The 23,977-nt window shown below is 34.7% G+C and overlaps 1 protein-coding gene across 1 annotated transcript in view; it reads right to left on the reverse strand.

Annotated features, from left to right (window-relative positions):
- The window catches only part of LOC107559612 (ATPase phospholipid transporting 10B), a 42,537-nt gene that overhangs the window by 15,384 nt on the left and 3,176 nt on the right, over positions 1-23,977 (reverse strand). Inside the window, exons 2-9 of the mRNA XM_016243512.1 lie at positions 15,695-15,899; positions 11,741-11,826; positions 9,334-9,440; positions 7,349-7,480; positions 6,834-6,961; positions 4,131-4,383; positions 2,659-2,873; positions 1,116-1,265 (exon numbers count right to left, since the gene is read on the reverse strand). Coding sequence (XP_016098998.1) covers positions 1,116-1,265; positions 2,659-2,873; positions 4,131-4,383; positions 6,834-6,961; positions 7,349-7,480; positions 9,334-9,440; positions 11,741-11,826; positions 15,695-15,899 — 1,276 coding nt within the window. The remainder of the gene's footprint in view (positions 1-1,115; positions 1,266-2,658; positions 2,874-4,130; positions 4,384-6,833; positions 6,962-7,348; positions 7,481-9,333; positions 9,441-11,740; positions 11,827-15,694; positions 15,900-23,977) is intronic.

Consider the following 23,977-nt stretch of genomic DNA (forward strand, 5'->3'; position numbering starts at 1 on the left):
AATATGAAGAAGAATAAACGTTTCTTGAGCAGCAAAATCAGCATATCAGAATGATTTCTGAAGATCATGTGACACTGAAGACTGGAGGAATGATGCTGAAAATGTAATTAAATTTATGAAAAATGCAAATGTTACTTTAAATTAGAATATTTCACAATATTTCTGTTTTTACTGTAATTTTAATCAAATACACAATCTTGGCGAGCAAAAATCGTTCTGAGTCTGACCCCAAACTTTTGAACGGTAGTGTACATATTGGTTATTTGTAATATCACAAATAGTCTACTCTCTGTAGAGATAAAGGTAGATGTTGTATTTAAAAGCATTATATATATATATATTTTTTTTTTGTTTGTTTGTTTTTTACTATGTATAATTGGTAAAAACCCAATTCTGAAATGAATCATTTAAATCAGATTTTCTTTTATAACTGTGTGCTCGGTTAATTATGATAAACCTGAAATCCTGCAAATATTGAAACAGAGCCCATGTTCCTTCATAACGCTTTAAAAGACACTAATAATGGAGTTCTTCAGGTGCTGTGAATCCGCATACATTGTGACTGCCTCTTAAGTTGTGATGGACCCAGGGTGATACAATCATGCTCCATTGGTAATCAGCTTAATTAATGTTGACCCGATGTCTTTGAACGTCTCAGTGCTACAGGTCTGAGGCCAAATATAATTCCTACCCTGGACAAAGTGCTTCGCTCGGGGTCCTCAAGTGCAATTTGGGAAATTAGCGCTGACCAGCAGTGAAGGATCCTCAGCTACGCTAAACTTCTCTCTCAGACTCGACTCATTACGGATGTGTGGTTGACTGACATGTGACTGATGAAAAATCTAATTGCCTGCACCAAGTAAGTGCTTGCTTGAGAATTAAAATGCAGTAATTATAAAACGAAGCACTAGCCAAAGAAGAATTAGTCATGCAGGGGCAGCAATAAAATATCTCAGGGCAACGAGACTGCGGCCACAGGTACTCAGTGTGCAAGAGGCGTAGCTTACATGGCGGGCTATTATTGTTAATGTTTAGACAGTTTTTGTGCTGTGTATCAGAGCGCTGAGCACGTCCCCAACCCTCTCGGCTCCAGCAAGGTCAGCGTTCGCTCTCACCCTCTGTCTTTGGGCCGTCACTGAGGAAACCAGCACTGTGTTGCAGATGGCCAAAGCCAGAAAAAAGTCCAGGTAGGGCCCGGTCTGGATGCTCGCCATCTGACGGTCCACCTCCAGCATCAGCTTCCTGTCTGGAACCACCACTGTTTCCTGTTTGAGGAAATACGGCTGCGATTACATCATGCACAACAAGACCATGCAGTCTGTTTCCATAGACGGAAAATGACACGACATCGTACGACAACAAAAAGCGCGACTTCATGGGAAGAGGCAGTGGGACGCGAGGCGATCTGTACAGTATCAGTAGCCCATGTTTAATGCACCCCGGCGGCCCCATATGTCAACAGATCGAAACCCAGCAGATCAGAGCCAGCATCGCTGTGCTCATAACTGACACCAAACTGCTCGGCCATCTGCGGGGCAGACCGTGAGAATGCAGGAGAATGGGTCAGAAATCAATGACACATTTCGGCTTTATTCAAATTATTTAATATGCTGTCATTTGCAATAATTGATTATTTTATTGGTTGGGCATCTGAGAGCTTCTCTCTTATCTGCTGAATTATTTTCTTATTTTCCGTTACAAATATCTAAACATTCTTAAATCAAGATATTATCTGAAAAATTTATAAATTTTGTTAGTTTCTGCTTAAAACAAGAACAAATATCGGCTAATGGGGTAAGAAAAATAAACTTAATTCAAAGGGAAAACAAAGGGTATTTTTCTTACCCCATTGGCAGATATGTTTTCTTGTTTTAATAATAAAAAATAAAAAAAAGACTTAAACGAAAAGTTCACCCAAAAATGAAAGTTTTTCATGTTTTTCCAAACTTGTACCTTTTTTATTCTGTTAAACACAAAAGAAGATATTTTGAAGTATGTTGGTCACCAAACAGCTGGCGGTAGACGTTGACTTCCATAGTATGGAAACAAAAATATTATGGAAGTCAATGGCTACCGTCAACTGTTTGGTGACCCACAATCTTCAAAATATCTTCTTTTGTATTAAACAGAAGAGAGAAAAACTTGAAAAACTTTCATTTTTGGGTGAACTATCCCTTTAAACATGACTGTGGCCGTATTTTATTATATTGGTTAATGCACGTATTCAAGCATTGCATTAAATGTCCACTGTACCAGGTGTGCTACTGAGCAAGTTTACTAAATTAGAAAAGTCATGTATACACTGGTTACAGTATGTTCTGCAAACATCAAAATGTATTTGTTTACAAATCATGCACTATGGTAAAAGTGCTGAGGGCATAACACTATTGTGCAAGGAACTGTGTAAAAATAAGTCTTTATTAATCGATAATCGGCCCTGTAATCATAATTTGTGTGAACAGAAATTAAAGCTGTTTTACTGTTTAGTGTTCATTTCAGCTGGATACTGCATTGTATGTATAGGTATGCTTTTGGAGTTTGCAAAAATGTAGGTAGAGTCACATACTTACAATAAGCCTGAAAGAGACATTTCTTTTAAAACAAATCATCCTGGATTCCCAACCTTCACCCCGAAAACACTTTGATCTATGTTCTCACCAGAGGACTGCTGAAGGCCATGTCACTTTGGGCTCCTGCTTCCACTTTTGATCTGCGCCGATTGGCAGCTGTGACTTGAGTGTTGGCGTGATTTTTGTCTCCTGCGTGGACGTCCTGTAATTCTTCCAGAGGGAAGAGCGGAGGAAGCTTTGTCTGTTGGTAGATAGTGACCTCCTCCTCTTCATTTGCTCCACTGAGGACCGCCAAACGAGCAGCTGAGGAGCGCCAAAAATAACAGCCACCCTTATTAATGCTTAAACTAATTATACCAATTTACAGCAAATTAAAGTAAACATTTAACAAAAAAAGTAAAAAACTAAATAAAGGAATAAAAAAATAATACATTTGAAAAACTTTTTTAAAATGTAACATTTTAATTAAAAAAAACATTTAAATAAAAATTTTCAAAAATTGTTACATTTTTGCTTTATAAAAGCAAAATTGTAATAAAACAAAATAGAAGAGATAAATATTGTGGAACAAATTAAAAATATTTAAAAGTAGGGCTGCCCCCTAATAGTCGACTAACCTTTAGTTAAGAAGAGGCTTGATCGACCAAAATGTTATTAACGGCTGGATTTTGTGGTAATACAGTATATCCAAACGCTCGCCTATCATTCATCGACATCAAATATGGCTTATCATCTGAAATATGTAAGTATTAGCATGGCCACTCAATCTAATGTTAACCTAGAAAAATGTGTGCTATTCAAGTATCTGAACAGTAGCGCGCTCACAGTGTGACAGATGGATGCGCTCACTTGCTCTTAAAATACTCCGTCACTTTGGTCTTACAGATAAGAGAAATACATCTTTAGAATCTGTAAAGCCTCAACGTTTATTTGTGTGCACTCACTATAACAACAAAACGTTGCGCTTTTGTAAAATAATGAAGGCAAACAGGATGGGCTTTCTGCCGTCTCGGTCTCTGTGAACTTGAGCACGAAACTCCGTGTATACTTGCCTTACAGACATGAAAAATATATCTATAGAGAGGGAAATGTCTACTTTCAAATGAAACTATTCAAATCTGAATATATATATATATATAGATATATATTCTCAGATTATGTAATCTGTATGAAACTTGCATGCAGGTGCATCCACTGTGGACATGACGAGTCAGTGTCGCCAAATTAATCTCTTAAACCGAAAACACCAGTTTATCAATAGATTATTAAAATGTTAATGCAGTTTAATCATACTGTTTTTCCCTGACACATTCTTCATCATTACTTCTGCCTGTGAGCTGTGGCAAGCTTTATGCGTGTGCTTGAGCGCTTATTAGGCTATGTAGGCAATTAAAGTCTCATTAGCATGATTTAAATGGTTTATTAATAAACGTACGATTAGTCGACTAATACTTAAAATGAACGACTACTAGTCGACCAGAAAAATCTTTAGTTGAGGGCAGCCCTATTTAAAAGCTTATATTATAGTAATCAGCACAGAGACAAACTCTCCAACCACACCGTTCTCCTCATGACAGTATTCAGTCCCTATGATGGAGCAGCGCCTGAACACCATCTTGTTTTCTGTGAGCGTCCCTGTCTTATCCGAGAAGACGTATTGGATCTGTCCCAAGTCCTCCGTGATGTTCAAAGCACGACACTGGACCCGACTGTCCAGCTCCTCGTCATACAGTTCCACATCCTGAGTGATGAAGAAGATCTGCCACATCTTCACCAGCTCAATGGACACGTACAGTGAAACAGGGATCATCACCTGGAGAGAAAGTCCTGGAAAAATTAGTGTTAGGAGCCAGATAAACATCTGCAATCTCAGCCTCTGGCTCTTTCAATGAACATGGTGCAATATAAAGCTAGGCATGAAAGTGCACTATCCAAACTTAAATTGTTGTAATTTATTAAGACTTTGGAATACAGACCTAAGGTTGGTCTCTTTTTAAAGAAGAAAGTCAGTAGATTATTGCAAAAGTATTTTAAAAAATGGATAAAAAAAAATGAAAGTAATGTACTGAAATGTACTGTAAATAAAATGCACTATATTAATTTTATTTTATTTTATTTATTATAAATATTTTACATAACAGGTTTTACTCTAAAATTGGTATAAAATTAAAGCCTTATGTCTAAACAAGTTATGTTCCAAATTTGAAGTTGATATGAAAAAAATTGAGATTCCTGTGAGAGTTTATTTAGGGCATCATACCACAAACAGCCACCGGGTGCCATCCAAACTCCATAAAACATTTGTAACGCATTTTTCTGTCACATATGTCTAGATTTCTCTGTCAATATTACTTCGATCTCAAATTAACCAGCAAATATGGAATCCTGAGACTCAGACATTTCCAATGATATGTTTTTTGTCAAGATTATAAAAAGGTTTGATTCTAAAAGACCATAATGCATTTTGTAATATGACACTTGACACCGCCCGCTAAGGGGGAGGAGACTGCCAAAAGATTTTAAAGTATAATTTCTATGGTAACGCAATGTCTGATTTCTAAATAGTCTATCTTGGGCTTCTAAGCTTTCAAATGATATATACTTCATGATGATTACAAAAAGATTTGATAGAGAAAAAGGACAACAACAAAAAAGAGCGCCAAGCATCCCACAGGTGGGACGGTGTCAGTTAAGGGGCTTTTAACTAAGGATTTTTTTGTTATCAACAAACGGGTGAAAAGAGGTGCTTAACCTTCAGGAAAGGTGAAACTAAATATTAGAATATTATTTCACCTCAGAAGGTGAAACTAAATATTATAAGCAATTTTATTTTAGATTTATTTCATATTTAAATTTTAAAATTTTGGACATCTAGATACAGTTTAAAATCATAAATGTAAATAAATAAATACGTCAGTGTTGCAAACTTAGATAAATTAAGATGTTACTTAGTCAGGGCCAGCTAGTTTAGGACCAAAATATTGGTTTGTAGTAACTGATCATCCTACATTTCCATAAATTAAAGAAAAAAATTAGTCTGATCATTGTGTTTTATAGTAATTTGAGCGTCACTATATACAATTTGTTTGAAAATTGAAAAAAACGCAATGCAGCAGAAATGGTCCAATGTTACCAAGGTGTGAAATGTTTAAGAAATTTATTTTTTATTTATTTTTTTTTTGTAATGAGCAAAAACCATGTGCTAGCATGGTCTTCTGCAAAAACATGGGACGTTTTATATAAATAAATAAACATAAATAGATGCTTTACATTTGATAAAAAAAACTGAAGTTTTACTACAGCAACCTGAATATCACAATTCTGATATTGTTATATGAATTTTGTCGTTTGATACAGTAACAATGCTCAAGGTCTCTGAAGTGCAACAGTCCAAAATCAACATTTTAAAGAGATAGTTCACCCAAAAATGTAAAAGTTATCATCATTTACTCACCCTCAATTGTTACAAACCTGTATGAATTTCATTCTTCTGCTGAACACAGAAGAAGATATGGTTAGTAACCAAACAGCTGCTGGTACCCATTGACTTCCACAGTACGGAAAAAAAGTGCTATGGAAGTCAATGGCTACCAGTAACTGTTTTTATTACCTACATTCTTTAAAATATCTTCTTTTGTTCAACAACTTGAGGGTTAGTAAATGATGACAACATTTTCATTTTTGGCTGAGCTATCCCTTTAGGCTAAATGGGGGTGAAGAAATTAAGTTTAAAACTAGTTAGTTTTGATGAAACACAGCCATTACTGTCACTTAAACGTACTTAACATATGTGACCCTGGACCACAAAACCAGTCAGAAGGGTCAATTTTTTTAAAATTGAGATTTATACATTTATACATTATACAACTTACTGAATAAATAAGCTTTACATTGATGTATGGTTTGTTAGGATAGGACAATATTTGGCTGAGATACAACTATTTGAAAATCTGGAATCTGAGGGTGCAAAAAAATCTAAATATTGAGAAAATCATCTTTAAAGTTGTCCAAATGAAGTTCTTAGCAATGCATATTACTAATCAAACATTAAGTTTTGAGTTATTTACGGTAAGAAATTTACAAAATATCTTCATGTAACATGATCTTTACTTAATGTCCTAATGATTTTTGGCATAAAAGAAAAATCTATAATTTTCACTCATACAATGTTTTTTTGGCTGTTGCTACAAATATACCCCAGCGACTCAACACTGCTTTTGTGCTGCAGGGTCACATATGCCGTGTGAGTGACTGATTGTGTACCTGTAGTAAGATGATCATGGTGAAGAACATGTAAAATCCTGCTAGGACTGAAGGAGTATAATTGCCATTACTTTCAGGGACGATGTATGAGGGCTTGCTGGTAAACGTTTCCAACCAGATCGCATGGCCTGTGAGAAAGAGACATTTACATTCATTAATGACATTGCTTTTGACAGTACTGTATTTCAATGCAGATATTCCAATGAAGCATCACTGAGCTTGAACCATAGAGAAAGAGAGAGAGAGCTTAATCATTGCTTTCATGAGACACTGGCGTGTGAGTGAGCTATTCTGGATGTCTGTAGTGTCCTTCTTAGGCTCACGCCTTACAGAAGGAAAAGAGAGTGAGGATTGCGTGAGGTCGTAACAACACTTTATTCTTTATCTCAAGGACAGACACAGACCCAGTTCAGAATCCAAGCATCATTTTGTAGCTTGTATGTTAAAGTAATGTACTTTGTGCTCAGCGTGTAGTGCGTCTTGAATTATCGAGAGGCTTGTTCCCTGTACTGTACCCAGGGCTCCGATGAGACACATGAAAAATAGAAGAACCACGCAGAAGAGCACATCCGTATTCATCTTCCTCTCGATCTTGCTGCGTTTGTACCTGGGCCCACTGTTGTTTAACATGGATTTGGTTTCGTGTCCTGCAATGAATAAATCATGGTGTTAAAACAAGAACATTTGTAAAATAGCAACGGCCATTTATAAGCCATGCCATGTGTATAATTTATCAGAAGAGAAACAGTGGGCTACAGAAAACTTCAGCTGCCATCTGTGTGCAATATAATGCGCCTATTATATGTTCGCGTTACAGACAGCTTCATTGATTATAATAGGAGAGCGTTCTAGTTTGTTGCGTCGCTGCCGGTGTAAATGGGATGTTAAAGACTTAAGAAACAGAGTTTAGCAGTATAGCATGGGCTTATTGCGCTATTAGACGTTACAGTCACAGTATATTAGGCTTTATTGTTACAAATGAGAATCAGGGATGATGAATGAAAATGTGCATTATGACTTATAAAAACAAAACAGTTTGCAGATGAGATATGGGAAAACTAAAGAAAAAAACGAGAAAGTAATTTAGTAAGTAAAACAATAAATATAAAGTTTTTTTGATGTTTTCGAAAGACAACCAAGGCTGCATGCATTGATCGATTGATTAAACATCTGTTAACTTTCTGATCTAAAATACAGTAAAAGCAGCAATATTGTGAAAAATTATTACAGTTTAAAGTAGCTGCTTTCTGTTTTAATATACTTTAAAATATAATTTATTCCTGTGACGTAAAGCTGAATTTTCAGCATCATTACTCCAGTTTTCAGTGTCACACGATTCTTCAGAAATCATTATAATATTAATATTTTTGTGGAAACTGTGATACGTTTTTTCAGGATTCTTTGATAAATAGAAGGTTCAAAGCAGAATTTATTTGAACTAGAAATCTTGTGCAAAATTATAAATGTCTTTGCTATCTTCTTAGAGTTTGCTGATAACAGTATTTACATTTTTGAGTGAACTTTCTCTTTAAGGTATTAATATGCATCCTTCGGGGTTAAAAAAGGTACAAACTCGACCCTCTAACACTAGAACTCTCTATTCTATTTCTATTCTATCTACTTTTGTTTTCTTGTTATTTGTTAAAACACTTGACGCTGTAACACTAGAACTCTCTATTCTATTTCTATTCTATCTACTTTTGTTTTCTTGTTATTTGTTAAAACACTTGATGCTCTAACAATAGCACTCTCTTTTCTATTTCTATTCTATCTATTTTTGTTTTCTTGTTATTTGTTAAAAACTTGATGCTCTAATAATAGCACTCTCTTTTCTATTTCTATTCTATCTACTTTTGTTTTCTTGTTATTTGTTAAAAAACTTCACCCTCTAACACTAGAACTTTCTATTCTATTTATATTCTATCTACTTTTGTTTTCTTGTTATTTGTTAAAAAACTTCACCCTCTAACACTAGAACTTTCTATTCTATTTATATTCTATCTACTTTTGTTTTCTTGTTATTTGTTAAAAAACTTCACCCTCTAACACTAGAACTTTCTATTCTATTTATATTCTATCTACTTTTGTTTTCTTGTTATTTGTTAAAAAACTTGACCCTCTAACACTAGCACTCTCTTTTCTATTTTTATTCTATCTCCTTGTTTTCTTTTTAATTATTATAATAATATAAATAATAATAATAACTTGACTCTCTAAAACTAGCACTATATCTATTTTATCTCCTTTTTATTTGTTTAAAAAATAATGTGTACTTGCTACGTGAACTGCGCTAGGCTAACCCGAGACTTGTCACAGCACTTCCATATTATTGCTATTTTGTTGGTTTTGATTGCTTTTATTGTCCTCATTTGTAAGTCGCTTTGGATAAAAGCATCTGCTAAATGATTAAATGCAAATGTAAATGTAGTGTATTTTAGTGTATCCCATGTGAGCACACAGTACTGTGAAGTGTAATGCTTAATGTGGTGATGAAATGTACCTGCGTACACCACTATTCCAGCTGCATCATCAGTATTTCTCACCGTGCAGCCCCGCAACAGAAGACTATCGATGCCGAAGCCCGTTCTCCTCTTATCAGGCCTCTCCCTGTGACATCAAACACAGCATCTTCCTTAGTCACCCAGACTAATTACCTCTGTGTGTGCCACGTGAGGAGCGGGCCCGTCTTTGAATGGAGGAGCAGGATAAGAGCTTTATAATGCTTGGGAACATCAGAATCATCTCTCAGCATGATAACCCAGTTAATATGGCTGCAACGGGACAAAAAAAGGGGCCAAATCTGTTTTCCAGCCTAATTCATGCCCTGGATGTGTGGGGAAACTTTGTAATGGAGATTTAAAGGAAAAGTTCATCCACAAATGAAAATGTGCTGAATATTTATTCACCCTCAGGCCATCTGAGATGTAGGTGAGTTTGCTTCTTCATCAGGTTTGGAGAAATGTAGCATTGCATCAGTGTCTCAGCAATGGATGCTCTGCAGTGAATGGGTGCCGTCAGAATGAGAGTCCAAACAGCTGATAAAAACATCACAATAATCCACACCACTCCAGTCCATCAGTTAATATCTGGAGAAGACAAAAGCTGAAACAACATCCATCATTAAGATGTTTTTAACTTTAAAAAGTTGCTCCTGGCCAAAATATGTGTCCATAATCCATAATAACGCTTCCTCCAGCGAAAAAGTCCATCTCCTGTTGTCTCTCACATCAAAATCCAGCCACATATTTGTTTAGAGCTGTTTTGGCTTGTAAACGGTGCTTGATCTGTGCAGATTTCTCTCCTGATTCAGACCAGACCACCTTTTCACGAATGCAAGTTTTATTAAGGTTAATGGACTCATATTTTAGTAACGGTTTTAAGTTAAACGGTAGTTCACCCAAAAATGAAAATGCTGTCATCATTTAAGTTTTTCCAAACCTGTATGAGTTTCTTTCTTTTGTTGAACACAAAAGAAGATGTTTTGAAGAATGTTTGTAACCAAAGAGTTGATGGTAGCCATTGACTTCCACGGTATTTTTTTCCATATTAAGTCAATGGGTACCAGCAACTATTTAGTTACCAACATTCTTTAAAATATATATTTTTGTGTGTGTGTGTGTGCATGTTTATGTGGTTTATGAGGACACAAATTTGTATAATAACATGGGTATAACATAGGTATTACAACGAGAAGGTGATTTATGAGGACATTTTCAGTGTCCCCGTAATTCAAAAGGCTTATAAATAATTCAGAATGAGTTTTTTTGAAAATCTAAAAATGCAGAAATTTTCCTGTGAGGGGTAGGTTTAGGGGTAGGGTTGGTGTAGGGCAATATATTTTTGTTATATATTACTGATTTGTCAATAGAAAAATGTAATAAAAGAATAATTTAAATAATTTTATAAATAGAATAATTTCTAAATCTATTGTATGTTGTAAAATAAAATATAATGTATACATTTGCATATATACAGTCTTAAAGGGATAGTTCACCCAAAAATTTAAATTTTGGCATCATTTACTCACCCTCATGACTACCATTGACTTCCATTCTTTGTATTTTTTTTTTCATACTATGGAAGTCAATGGCTACCAGCAACAGTTTGGTTACCAACATTCTTCAAAATATCTTTTGTGTGTGTGTGTGTGTGTGTGTTCAACAGAAGAAAAATACTCATACAGGTTTGGAACGACATGAGTAAACGAATCAAAGAATAATTTTGATTTTTGGGCGAACTGTCTTCGGATTTGTTTCTTACAAACACAACTTTTTACTTCCCATGATGTAAACTGATGGACTGGAGTGGTGTGGATTATTGTGATGTTTTTATCAGCTGTTTGGACTCTCATTCTGACGGCACCCATTCACTGCAGAGGATCCGATACATTATCAGCAGATTTTCTTTTTTTTTTTGGTGAACTATTTCCTTTAACCCTGATGCTGGTCCTCTACTCAAACCCATTTGTACCATTCAGGAAGATGTTACATCCATGACCTTTGAGCCTTACCCATTATATCAGATGAATGTCCTCTTTATATGTGTTTTTGTATTATTTATAACAATATAAACTCAACATGGCTGTTGAAAGTGCTCATGCATCAACCTCTGAAATATTTACCATTACTTTCTGTTGCAGTGGACAGATTGTTCCTCTCACGAGAAAACTGGTAATAGTTATATACTAGTTTTTAAGTAAAGAAGAAGCATTAACATGTTTTCCTTTGCGACGCAACAGAGGGTTTAAGCAGTTTGCCTGGTTAGCGAATGACAAAATGTGAAGGCCAAACAAATGCTGTTCATTGGTGCGGATCTGACAAAAGAGGCAGTCATGATGATGGAGTCGTGATGCAGTTAATTGTGCATGAAATTGAATGATTTGAGTGAAATTGATTTTAGATACTCACACATAACCTTTGAACAGGTTGAGGTTGTTGTTGGGGTTTTCACACACTACAGAACTGTCAAATGTTTGAGGTTGAAGTGGTTCACCCTGAAAGAGAAAAACATGAGAGGATGTTTTTTCCTCCTTCTGTATCCTCATTTTTCAAATTCTATGGTAATTTGAATGGACTAAGGAGCATTGTCTAGCAAGTACTGCTGTTGACAGTGAAACTACACGTGGCAAACTGAGCAGTCGCCAACACATGCGCAGCAAAAACATCAACAAGTCTGTCCTGTACGTGCTTTGTGTGTCACTCAGAATTGTATGACAGGTATGCAATTGTTTGGGAGTTGTTAGGTATCTGTTACACAATCAAAGAGTTATGCTTTATGAACTCTGTGAATCAGTAGAGCTGTATAAACAAACATCTGTCAAAAATGAAGGTATGACAACATTAAAAGGTGGTGATTTAAAAAATAAATAAATACATAAAAACAAATTATATACACTATACTGCTCAGTAATTATTTTTATTAATATCTTTTTTCAACGTTACTCTATACAGGATTCATTCAACTGATCGTAAGTGTCAGTAAATACATTTATAATGTTACAAAATAGTTCTATTTCAAATAAACGCTGTTCTTTTGAACTTTCTTGCATCAAAGAATTATGAAAAATCACGGTTTTGGCCAAAAATATCAAACAGCACAACTGTTCTCAACATTGATAATAATCAGAAATGTTTCTGAATGAGTGTTTTTACTGTATTTTTGATCAAATAAATGCAGCCTCGGTGAACATAAGAGGCTTTCAAAAATATAAAAAAATTAAATAAAAATCGCACTGACCCTAAACATTTGGTAGTGCATATTAAACAAATTATTCAATATATAATTTTTTGACAGAGGCAGATATGTCACACACAGTAAACTTAAACTATACATAAACTATTTTTCATAATTTAATGTTCCAGCATTGATAGAAGAAAAACATTATTGCTCAGAAGATACTCATTCATAGCTCAAGAGACTTCATGTTTTGACATACTGTAAGATTACACATATAATTAATGTTGATATATAACTGAGAATTTGGTCTTTGGAAAATTCAACCGAAATCAAGTTCGTATTGAAATCTCTTTTGATTTCCACACAAACACTTCTCTTAAAAATGATTTTTGATTGATTACTTTAATCTTGGCAAATATTTGATATCCGTAGCACAACGTGAGATATTTTTTAGATTATTGGGATCATTTTGAGAAGAAACATTTGAGAAGATCTTATATGTGACCCTGCAGCACAAGAGCAGTGTTAAGTCGCTGGGGTATATTTGTAGCAATAGCCAACAATACATTGTATGGGTCAAAATTATCGATTTTTCTTTTATGCCAAAAATCATTAGGATATTAAGTAAAGATCATGTTCCATGAAGATATTTTGTACATTTCCTACTGTAAATATATCAAAACTTAATGTTTGATTAGTAATATGCATTGCTAAGAACTTCATCTGAACAACTTTAAAGATGATTTTCTCAATATTTAGATTTTTTTGCACCCTCAGATTCCAGATTTTCAAATAGTTGTATCTCAGCCAGATATTGTCCTCTCCTAACAAACCACACATCAATGGAGAGCTATTTATTCAGCTTTCAGATGCAAATCTTAAAAAAAAAATTGACCCTTATGACTGGTTTTGTAGTCCAGAGTCACATTCGTGGTTTTTCTCCACAATACTTTTTCTCTTCATTTTGAATATTAACAACACGTTTTTAATTTGCAAATGAACTATTTCTAAATAATATAACTCAATTAAAATTCTTAGAAAATACATAACATTAGATGTTTTTCTCCCTCAATAACTACTGTTTTTATTAATATTATCTGATTCTTGAAACTTCTTTTAGCTATATCAAATCTTAAAAAAAAATTTGACCCTTATGACTGGTTTTGAAGTCCAGAGTCACATTCGTGGTTTTTCTCCACAATACTTTTTCTCTTCATTTTGAATATTAACAACACGTTTTTAATTTGCAAATGAACTATTTCTAAATAATATAACTCAATTAAAATTCTTAGAAAATACATAACATTAGATGTTTTTCTCCCTCAATAACTACTGTTTTTATTAATATTATCTGATTCTTGAAACTTCTTTTAGCTATATCCGACACTCCCAGTGCACTCCCAGTTTTTGTTAACATTATATAGTTCTGTGAATATCTTATCATAATGGTATGCATATTTCACTCGATTTAATACTTTATCAATGACATTCATGAATATATCAGTGTGTGTCCTCACGTATACTATCACAGGTATTGTGTGATAGACTGCGCTCTTACCAGAGCAGAAAAGCCTGGCACCACCTTCCTCTGTTTGAGGCTGGTCTCTCCGTCCAGATTGGCTGTTTCCATGTGACACACTCCATCAGGGTCGGATGTGTGCAGGAGCAGGATGTCAGCTGGGATGATCTCGTTAGAGAGCACTCTCACAAAATCCCCCACGCGGACATCTTTCCATCTCCTCTCCATGAAACACATCTGCTTCCTGTGAGGAGACCAGAATTAATGCCTCATGCGGTCCTCTTTTGATGCATTGTGGGGTTTCGGTGTACATATAAATGCACAGACACACTTTTGAATGATTGCTAGCAGAGCTGGGTAAATTACTTACAAATTGTAGTCCATTACTGATTCCAAATTACATGACAAAAATTGTAACTTGTAACGTAATCCATTACATTACATTTTAGGTAATGTAATCAGACTACTTTTTGATTATTTTCAGATTACTTTTGACCTAACTCATTTATGACATTGATTTAAATACGATAATCTTGTACCAAATTGATATAAAAATAGAAAGTAACAACATGAAGTGCTTTAAACATTACATTACGTCAAGGTTTCCCAAACTGGGGTTTGTGAAGGAACTGCAGGGGGTTCGTGAATTGAATGAAACGCTAATAATTATATCATAGACATGTAAGATTCTAAAATGATCTATTTTAATAACAACAATCAAAATGAAAACTTATTGCGTGAATGTCAACAAAACTGGAAGACTTTCTGAACGTACATAAGCGTTAGGCTATATCAGAAATGAAAATTTAAAAGATGAAATTAAGGAGAATTAGTAAATTATGGACAATTTATTTTTATTTTTATTGTGTGAATAATATGTAATCATGTAATCAATAAAAAAAAGTATCTGCAGTCTGATTTTGACTATTTTAAAATATATTTATCATTTATAAATATAATTTTAGTAATATAGCCAAAGTACTTAATTTTTGGAATCGGATTATGTAATCCAGATTATATGTAATCCGCGACTGCCCAGCACTGCTTACTTGGTAAAACAAAAAGAAATCCAGGACACTCATCAAATGAGCATATATACAGTATGTGTATTATAGATGTGTTTGTGTGTGTGTGTGTGTGTGTGTGTGTGTGTGTGTGTGTGTGTGTGTGTGTGTGTGTGTGTGTGTGTGTGTGTGTGTGTGTGTAGCTTTCAGATGCAAATCTTAAAAAAAAAATTGACCCTTATGACTGGTTTTGTAGTCCAGAGTCACATTCGTGGTTTTTCTCCACAATACTTTTTCTCTTCATTTTGAATATTAACAACACGTTTTTAATTTGCAAATGAACTATTTCTAAATAATATAACTCAATTAAAATTCTTAGAAAATACATAACATTAGATGTTTTTCTCCCTCAATAACTACTGTTTTTATTAATATTATCTGATTCTTGAAACTTCTTTTAGCTATATCCGACACTCCCAGTGCACTCCCAGTTTTTGTTAACATTATATAGTTCTGTGAATATTATATCATAATGGTATGCATATTTCACTCGATTTAATACTTTATCAATGACATTCATGAATATATCAGTGTGTGTCCTCACGTGTCCAGTGTAAGATTAGACTTTAGCGCAGGTATTGTGTGATAGACTGCGCTCTTACCAGAGCAGAAAAGCCTGGCACCACCTTCCTCTGTTTGAGGCTGGTCTCTCCGTCCAGATTGGCTGTTTCCATGTGACACACTCCATCAGGGTCGGATGTGTGCAGGAGCAGGATGTCAGCTGGGATGATCTCGTTAGAGAGCACTCTCACAAAATCCCCCACGCGGACATCTTTCCATCTCCTCTCCATGAAACACATCTGCTTCCTGTGAGGAGACCAGAATTAATGCCTCATGCGGTCCTCTTTTGATGCATTGTGGGGTTTCGGTGTACATATAAATGCACAGACACACTTTTGAATGATTGCTAGCAGAGCTGGGTAAATTACTTACAAATTGTAGTCCATTACTGATTCCAAATTACATGACAAAAATTGTAACTTGTAACGTAATCCATTACATTACATTTTAGGTAATGTAATCAGACTACTTTTTGATTATTTTCAGATTACTTTTGACCTAACTCATTTATGACATTGATTTAAATACGATAATCTTGTACCAAATTGATATAAAAATAGAAAGTAACAACATGAAGTGCTTTAAACATTACATTACGTCAAGGTTTCCCAAACTGGGGTTTGTGAAGGAACTGCAGGGGGTTCGTGAATTGAATGAAACGCTAATAATTATATCATAGACATGTAAGATTCTAAAATGATCTATTTTAATAACAACAATCAAAATGAAAACTTATTGCGTGAATGTCAACAAAACTGGAAGACTTTCTGAACGTACATAAGCGTTAGGCTATATCAGAAATGAAAATTTAAAAGATGAAATTAAGGAGAATTAGTAAATTATGGACAATTTATTTTTATTTTTATTGTGTGAATAATATGTAATCATGTAATCAATAAAAAAAAGTATCTGCAGTCTGATTTTGACTATTTTAAAATATATTTATCATTTATAAATATAATTTTAGTAATATAGCCAAAGTACTTAATTTTTGGAATCGGATTATGTAATCCAGATTATATGTAATCCGCGACTGCCCAGCACTGCTTACTTGGTAAAACAAAAAGAAATCCAGGACACTCATCAAATGAGCATATATACAGTATGTGTATTATAGATGTGTTTGTGTGTGTGTGTGTGTGTGTGTGTGTGTGTGTGTGTGTGTGTGTGTGTGAGAGTGACAATTGGTCAAAATAACAAATGTTTTCATTGTTTGTGATTGAAAATCAGGGTAATTCCACCACATATTGATTTCTTGACTCTTCTTTATTAAAACATTGGTATTGTGTTGTCTAAAAAGGAATATAAACATATTTGTTATTTTGACCAATTGTCATTTCATGCTCTAAATGACTAAACATTTTCATTTAAAATTTGGAAGACATGTCATCAGTAGTTTACAGAATAAAACGAAAATTACGTTTTACTCAAAAACATAGCTGTAAATTGCAAATAAAAACGGAAAATTTTCAAGTGGTCTCTTAATTTTTTGCATATAGGCCTATATACACACACATATACAAACCCGATTCCAAAAAAGTTGGGACACTGTACAAATTGTGAATAAAAACAGAATGCAATGATGTGGAAGTTTCAAATTTCAATATTTTATTCAGAATACAACATAGATGACATATCAAATGTTTAAACTGAGAAAATGTATCATTTTAAGAGAAAAATATATATGTGTATATACTGTATATATATACAGCTATGGGGAAAAAAACACACACACACTATATATATATATAAACCTGATCTCCAGGTTTTTAACTATGCACCCCTGCTTAAAATGTCAATTTTGTGTCATGCTTATACAATAAAACTAGATGAGTTTGTATCTTCTGGCATGTCTCGACGTCAGCTGTCAGTGAAGAGCAAGCAGCTGAAGAATCCTGCAGTCACAATGTGAGCGTCAGGTATGCTGCTCTACACGCACAACTGGGTCGGGTGGCTCTTTACTTACTGACGGCTCTTCAGCAGCACGGTCACACCTCACACACAAGCCTGACGCACAACAGAGGAGCAATTAAAAACATAACTTCAGGGTGGAGCTCCCATGTTCTCGTAAAATAGCTGTGAAGGTACATGAAGTTGCATTTAATGTTTTGGCAAGCAAGGAAGTCAGGGGTGAATTGCACAAAAATATGCACAGGTCATGTGCATATGATTTTCTGAATTGTGACATTATTATTATTTTTTTTAATATAACCATTAAGGGTAACCCTTTACAATAAGGTTCCATTTGTTAACATTAGTTAACCACATTAGTTAACATAATCTAACAACAACAAAAATACTTCTAAAATATTTATTAATCTTAATTAATGGTAATTCCAACATTTACTAATACATTTTTAAAATCAAAAGTTGTATCTGTTAATATTCTTTAATGGACATGAGCTGATATGAATTAACAATAAACAGCTGTATTTTTAATAACTCGACAAAGATGAATAAATACTGTAACAAATGTATTGCTCATTATCAGTTAATGTTAGTTAACGTATTATTAACCAATGTTAACTAATGGAACCGTATTGTAAAGTGTTATGAATTAAGTACATATATATATATATATATATATATCATAAAAATAATATTTTTTCCACATTACAGTAATGAGATTTTTTTATTTGGGAAATTATTTTAATAGCAATTATGCACAATTAACAACATTAGATTCCATGTATTGCTCATTATCAGTTAATGTTACTTAACTTATTATTAACCAATGTTAACTAATGGAACCGTATTGTAAAGTGTTATGAATTAAGTACATATATATATATATATACAGTATATATATATATATATATATATATATATATATATATATATATATAATAAAAATAATATTTTTTCCACATTACAGTAATGAGATTTTTTTATTTGGGAAATTATTTTAATAGCAATTATGCACAATTAACAACATTAGATTCCTATTAATGCAATATTTTTTGAAAAAAAATCTTGAAAAAAATCTTTTGAAAAAAATCTTTTGAAAAAAATGATTTTTTTTGTTTTGTTTTGCATTACAATAATAAGCATTGGCTGGGAAAATTTACTTATTTGTCTCGCAAATGTCACAATACATTTTTCTAATGAAAATTTAAATTTTTTTCTTTTGATGTTGAGGTACAATATGACAACCTGCTGTTGTCAAATTATGGTGAAATGTACTATTCAGTCCCCACTGCCAGGCAAATAATTCCCACTAAATACCCCCTTTTGCTTTATGCTTTTAAACCCATTTCATTTATACCACAAAGTGAAGACAATTCATTAATCGTGATGTTTTTACTAATAAAACAGCTGACAAAAGAAGATTAGCTCCCCAAATCAGACAAGACTAAAGCTGTTTTGTGCCAAGCAAGCATTTCTCTGAATGAAGTGGCTGATTACGGTTTTCGGAGATAAATCTTGCACTCCTCCAGAAGCACTCACTGTTTGCAGTCTGTGATTAGCGAGACGTCTATTTCTGGCATTTAACTGTCAGTCAAAATGTGTGCGTGTCAAAAAATGATGTGCGAGACAAACACCTGCTCTCGAATACTCTATCTTTAAACGAGAGACGATGCCTCATACCATTTCACAGCATTTCACTGCAATTTTAATTCATTGCGCCCACATGGCATCTTTAAAGTTAAAAACTACAGTGGCTAGAGTTAAAATACGATCATTCACAGCATGCAGTTTAAAATAACAATTCATCATAATCAGCAGTTCTGCTCTCTAACTGTAAGTCCTCATCCTATCACTGCCACTGTCTAGGATATATGTTTTGAATTCAAGTGTTTCTGGTTTATATTCACAGTGTATTATACTATGAGCGAGCAGGTGCATCCAAATGCTTTTGTGAGCATTTCAAAGCATGCTTTTTCAATCTAATCCACTAATATATCTGCATTCATTTCAGTTAAATGGCAGGGGATATAACTAAATTCTTTCAAGTTCACATGACTGGCGTCACTGCATACAACACATTAGGACACGTTTGCTCTAAAAGTGTGACAAATCGGTATGTGGGAAAGGTGCATGCATGTACTGAAGCGTAACCATTTACAAAAGGTTGGTGTGACTCAACAGGAAAGAAGGCATTAGTTACATTGCATCCTACTCACATTTTTGTGATACAAATGCATGCCATGTCAAACCTTAAAGCTCATGCATGCTAGTCTGAGTCAGCCAACCTGACAACTATCTGTTTAAGTTTGCCATAGTTTGTGGCAAATGTATCTCTTAATGATAGTTTGGAGGCAGTATGTTCTATCGCAAGAAAAGGGATCTAAAAATAACTACCTGCCACACTCCTGACAATTCTTCCTGCATCCCTCCTCCACACCAAACTGCCCCTCTTCTCTCCATACATATGTCCAAGAGTCTGATTATAGATTGCAAGCCAAAACCTGCCTTTTATTAGAGGTGTTTGCTAAAGCATGCATCACTGTTAGTATTGCCAGGGGTGTCATGCCCATTCAAACTGAGGGAGCAAGTGCCCTTTTAGATCTTTTTAAATGCAACTTCCAAAAAGACTGAAAATATTTTTACATTTGATAATTACAGATTAGTTCACTCAAAATTTTAAATTGGCTGAAAATACTCATCCTCGGGTCATCTGAGATGTAGATGGGTTTGTTTCTGCATCAGATTTGGAGAAAAGTAGCATTGCATCAGTGTCTCAGCAATGGATGCTCTGCAGTCAATGGGTGCCGTCAGAATGAGAGTCCAAACAGCTGATAAAAAAATCACAATAATCCACAGCACTCCAGTCCATCAGTTAACATCTGGAGAAGCCAAAAGCTGCATGTTTGTAAGAAACAAATCTATTATTAAGACGTTTTTAACTTTTACCCGTCGTTTCTGGACAAAATAATCCATAATAATGCTTCCTCCAGTGAAAAAGTCTCTCTCACATCAAAATCCACCCATATATTTGTTCAGAACTGTTTTGGCTTGTAAACGGTGCTTGATCTGTGCAGATTTCTCTCCTAAATCAGACGAGACAACTTTTTCACTGGAGAAAGCAATATTACAGATATAGGACTTGTATTTATTCAATGGTATTCTCATGAATGAATCAGCAAACTGGTTACGTCAATTATTCAGTGACTCACTCGTATGAATCTGAGTTTTTGAAAGAATGGGTTAAATGAAAGATTCAGTGCCTCACCCATAAAGACTTATAATTATTTACATTTATTATCATAATCATAAACACACTGGTTTGTTGTACAAAAAGTTTTACAGTTTACTGCACTTATTCTTCTAGTTATATAGCTATAATAACTTAACTATAATAACCTATAGCTAATTATGGGAGAAACAGAGATTTACTAATTAATTGCTTCGCAAAATGATTTGAAGTGGTCGAAACACCACATGCTGTCAAAAAACTGCTAGTCAAACTGGTGTAAATGCAACGAAGACCTAAATGTTGCGCACATCTTTTACAAACCAACTACAAATGTTTTCTCAAATGTTTCATCTATTAAATGTAATCTACAAATCATCAAATACCATTAAATATGAGGTGTCTGTATAATACGTGTTCTTTAATAATCTGTAGTGCTTGTTTTGTGTGTTTTATAGAGGGCTTGGCTAGTCCGACCAATAAGAGACAATTTACTACTGCTCTTCCTTTACTAAACAAACATGCTATTGAAACGTCTACGTTACAAAACTGATCCAAGATCATGTAAAAAACATTTAGACACAGGTTTAAGGGTTAACTGTCCCCTAGCTATGAACCATTGAAATTCTGAAAATGCAGTAACAAAGCTTTGTGTACTGAAATCATGTGAAATTAGCAGTTGAATACACAATCTGAACTACTACAAAACAAAAGAATTGCAAAGGTGTCGAAGCTTAACGAACGGTACTCCGAAGGCGCCCATCACTACCTATAGTGCCTAATGAATCAAATATCTTGCATGTTCTCATGAAATGGCTTACTTCAACATTGAAAAATAAGGGAAGTAATTTCAAATGAAACAGAATATTCAACAGCTGGAAGAAACTGCTACCTATGCAGCTGTTCTCTGTACCTCATATGCTATTTAACACAATCATGCCAACTAAACACTTCACTGGTTGATCTGATCACAGATAGACTCTAACGCAATAGTGCTGCGCTAACAACCTTGTGCTGAAACGAAAGAACTTACATCATCAAAAAAGCTCACCAAAGGCTCTTCTTCCTATGACAGCTCAAAAAGTTTTGCGGTATCAAAGAACGAAAGGCTTCAGTTCTATTAAAAGTGTATTAACTTTTTCAATCAAACTGTGGAATGGCAACTCCACAGATCAGCAGAGGAAGTTGGAGGACAGCATTGTGCTCCCTGCCTCAAAAAGCATTGACTACGCTCTCAAAGCAAGCAGTGAAGGCCTGAAATTTCAGGATTCTACATACAGTAATACCTTCAACAACGGCACTTACTGTAAGAATATCCAAAATCACTCACACTGTAAAAAGTGGTATACCGCAGTTGTTACTTTAAAGAACTACTTATACTTCATTTAAACTATAAAACTAGTTTTGTTTGATATAAATAATGCATTTAGGTTGATTCAGTGATGTTAGATAATGTTATTTCATAATTTGTCCAGAAATGTGCGCTGAAATGGTAACCTAAAAAAGGTAACTCTGCAGTGAATGGGTGCCGTCAGAATGAGAGTCCAAACAGCTGATAAAAACATCACAATAATCCACAAGTAATCCACACCACTCCAGTCCATCAATTAACATCTGGAAAAGACAAAAGCTTGCATGTTTGTAAGAAACAAATCTATCATTAAGACGTGTTCAACTTCAAATTGTTGTTTCCAGCTAAAATATAAGCCCTCTGTCTATAATATTGCTTTCTCCAGTGAAAGCGTTTTAGCCAGAAGTGATGGATTAAAGTTAAAATGCTCTAATGATGGATTTACTTCTTACAAACGCACATCTTTTGTCTTCTCCAGATGTTAACTGATGGACTGGAGTGGTGTGGATTACTTGTGGATTATTGTTATGTTTTTATCAGCTCTCTGGACTCTCATTCTGACGGCACCCATTCACTGCAAAGGATTCATACGTAATGCAACATTTTTCAAAATCTGTCTGATGAAGAAACAAACTCATTTACATCTTGGATATTTCAAGGGTGAGTGATTTTTCAGCAAATTTCCATTTTTGGGGAACTATTCCTTTAGTGCACACAAAATATATTACAGAAATGTGTATTGAAATCATAACCTAAAAATGGCAATATCTAAATAAACTGGTTTCGCTAAAGTCAAAATCTTTTTTTCAGTGGTGCCACAGAAGAAATTTTGGGTTCTAAATTTCCAAATTGGACATTTATTTTTCTAAATTGGAATTTTGGGTTCTAAATAAAAAAAAAACAACAACAACTAGACAATGGAAAGATTTCATTGATTTTAAAGGTTCTTCATTGAACCATCAAAGCCAATAAGGAACCTTTATTTTTAAGAGTGCACCTGCATCTGTATGAGCACAACCTATATTTAAGCCACAAAGTGCTCCTGTACATCCACTATAATGCCACTCCATGTCACGAATTCGGTCCATGGACTTCCGTTTATTCACCACCAGAGGTCACCCTTTCCATTACATTGACTCTCGCACTACACAAACTGTTGCATAGCACCCTGGACTACATATCCCATCATTCTTTGCACAATTTGCACACTGCCCTGATTGCACTCATTGCACACAGCTGTTTCTAATCACCTCATTCACTATATAACACCCACTCTAACCACCTTTCTCTGCTGAGTATTGTTTAGCCTGTACCCCTTTCCGAGTCTCCGTGTTTTCCTTGTTTTGCCTTGCCTCTTTCTGCGGTATCTGATCTTTGCTTGTTTTCCTGGATTTCTCCCTCTCATCTTGCCCCTGTGATTCTGTCTGCCGATCGGTGACCTACACCAGCCCTAGGACTATTCTTGTGTTTTTGCCGCCATATACCTGTTTGCCATTGTTCGACCCTGCCTGTTATACCACGTCTCTTTGAATAAAGCTTGCAGATGGATCCACATGTCTCACATCTCGTCAGCCCCATTACACATTGCATATGGATCCGCACGTCTCACGTCTTGTCAGCCCCGTTACAGAATACTCGGCCAAACAAGGATCCAGCAGCTCTTCTGAGGAACATTGGCCAGGTATGGACACCGCAAGGATTTTGTTAGCCCTTAAACAGGGTCCACGATCATTGGAGAACCATATCCGAGAGTTTTTAGCTATCGCTCACAATTCTGAGTTACCAGACTGTTGGTATGGCATAAATCAACCTCTGAGGGCTAAGCTTAGACGCGAGGGT

The sequence above is a fragment of the Sinocyclocheilus grahami genome, unplaced genomic scaffold (assembly GCF_001515645.1).
Source record: "Sinocyclocheilus grahami isolate Dianchi unplaced genomic scaffold, SAMN03320097.WGS_v1.1 scaffold692.1, whole genome shotgun sequence".
Taxonomy (NCBI): domain Eukaryota; kingdom Metazoa; phylum Chordata; class Actinopteri; order Cypriniformes; family Cyprinidae; genus Sinocyclocheilus; species Sinocyclocheilus grahami.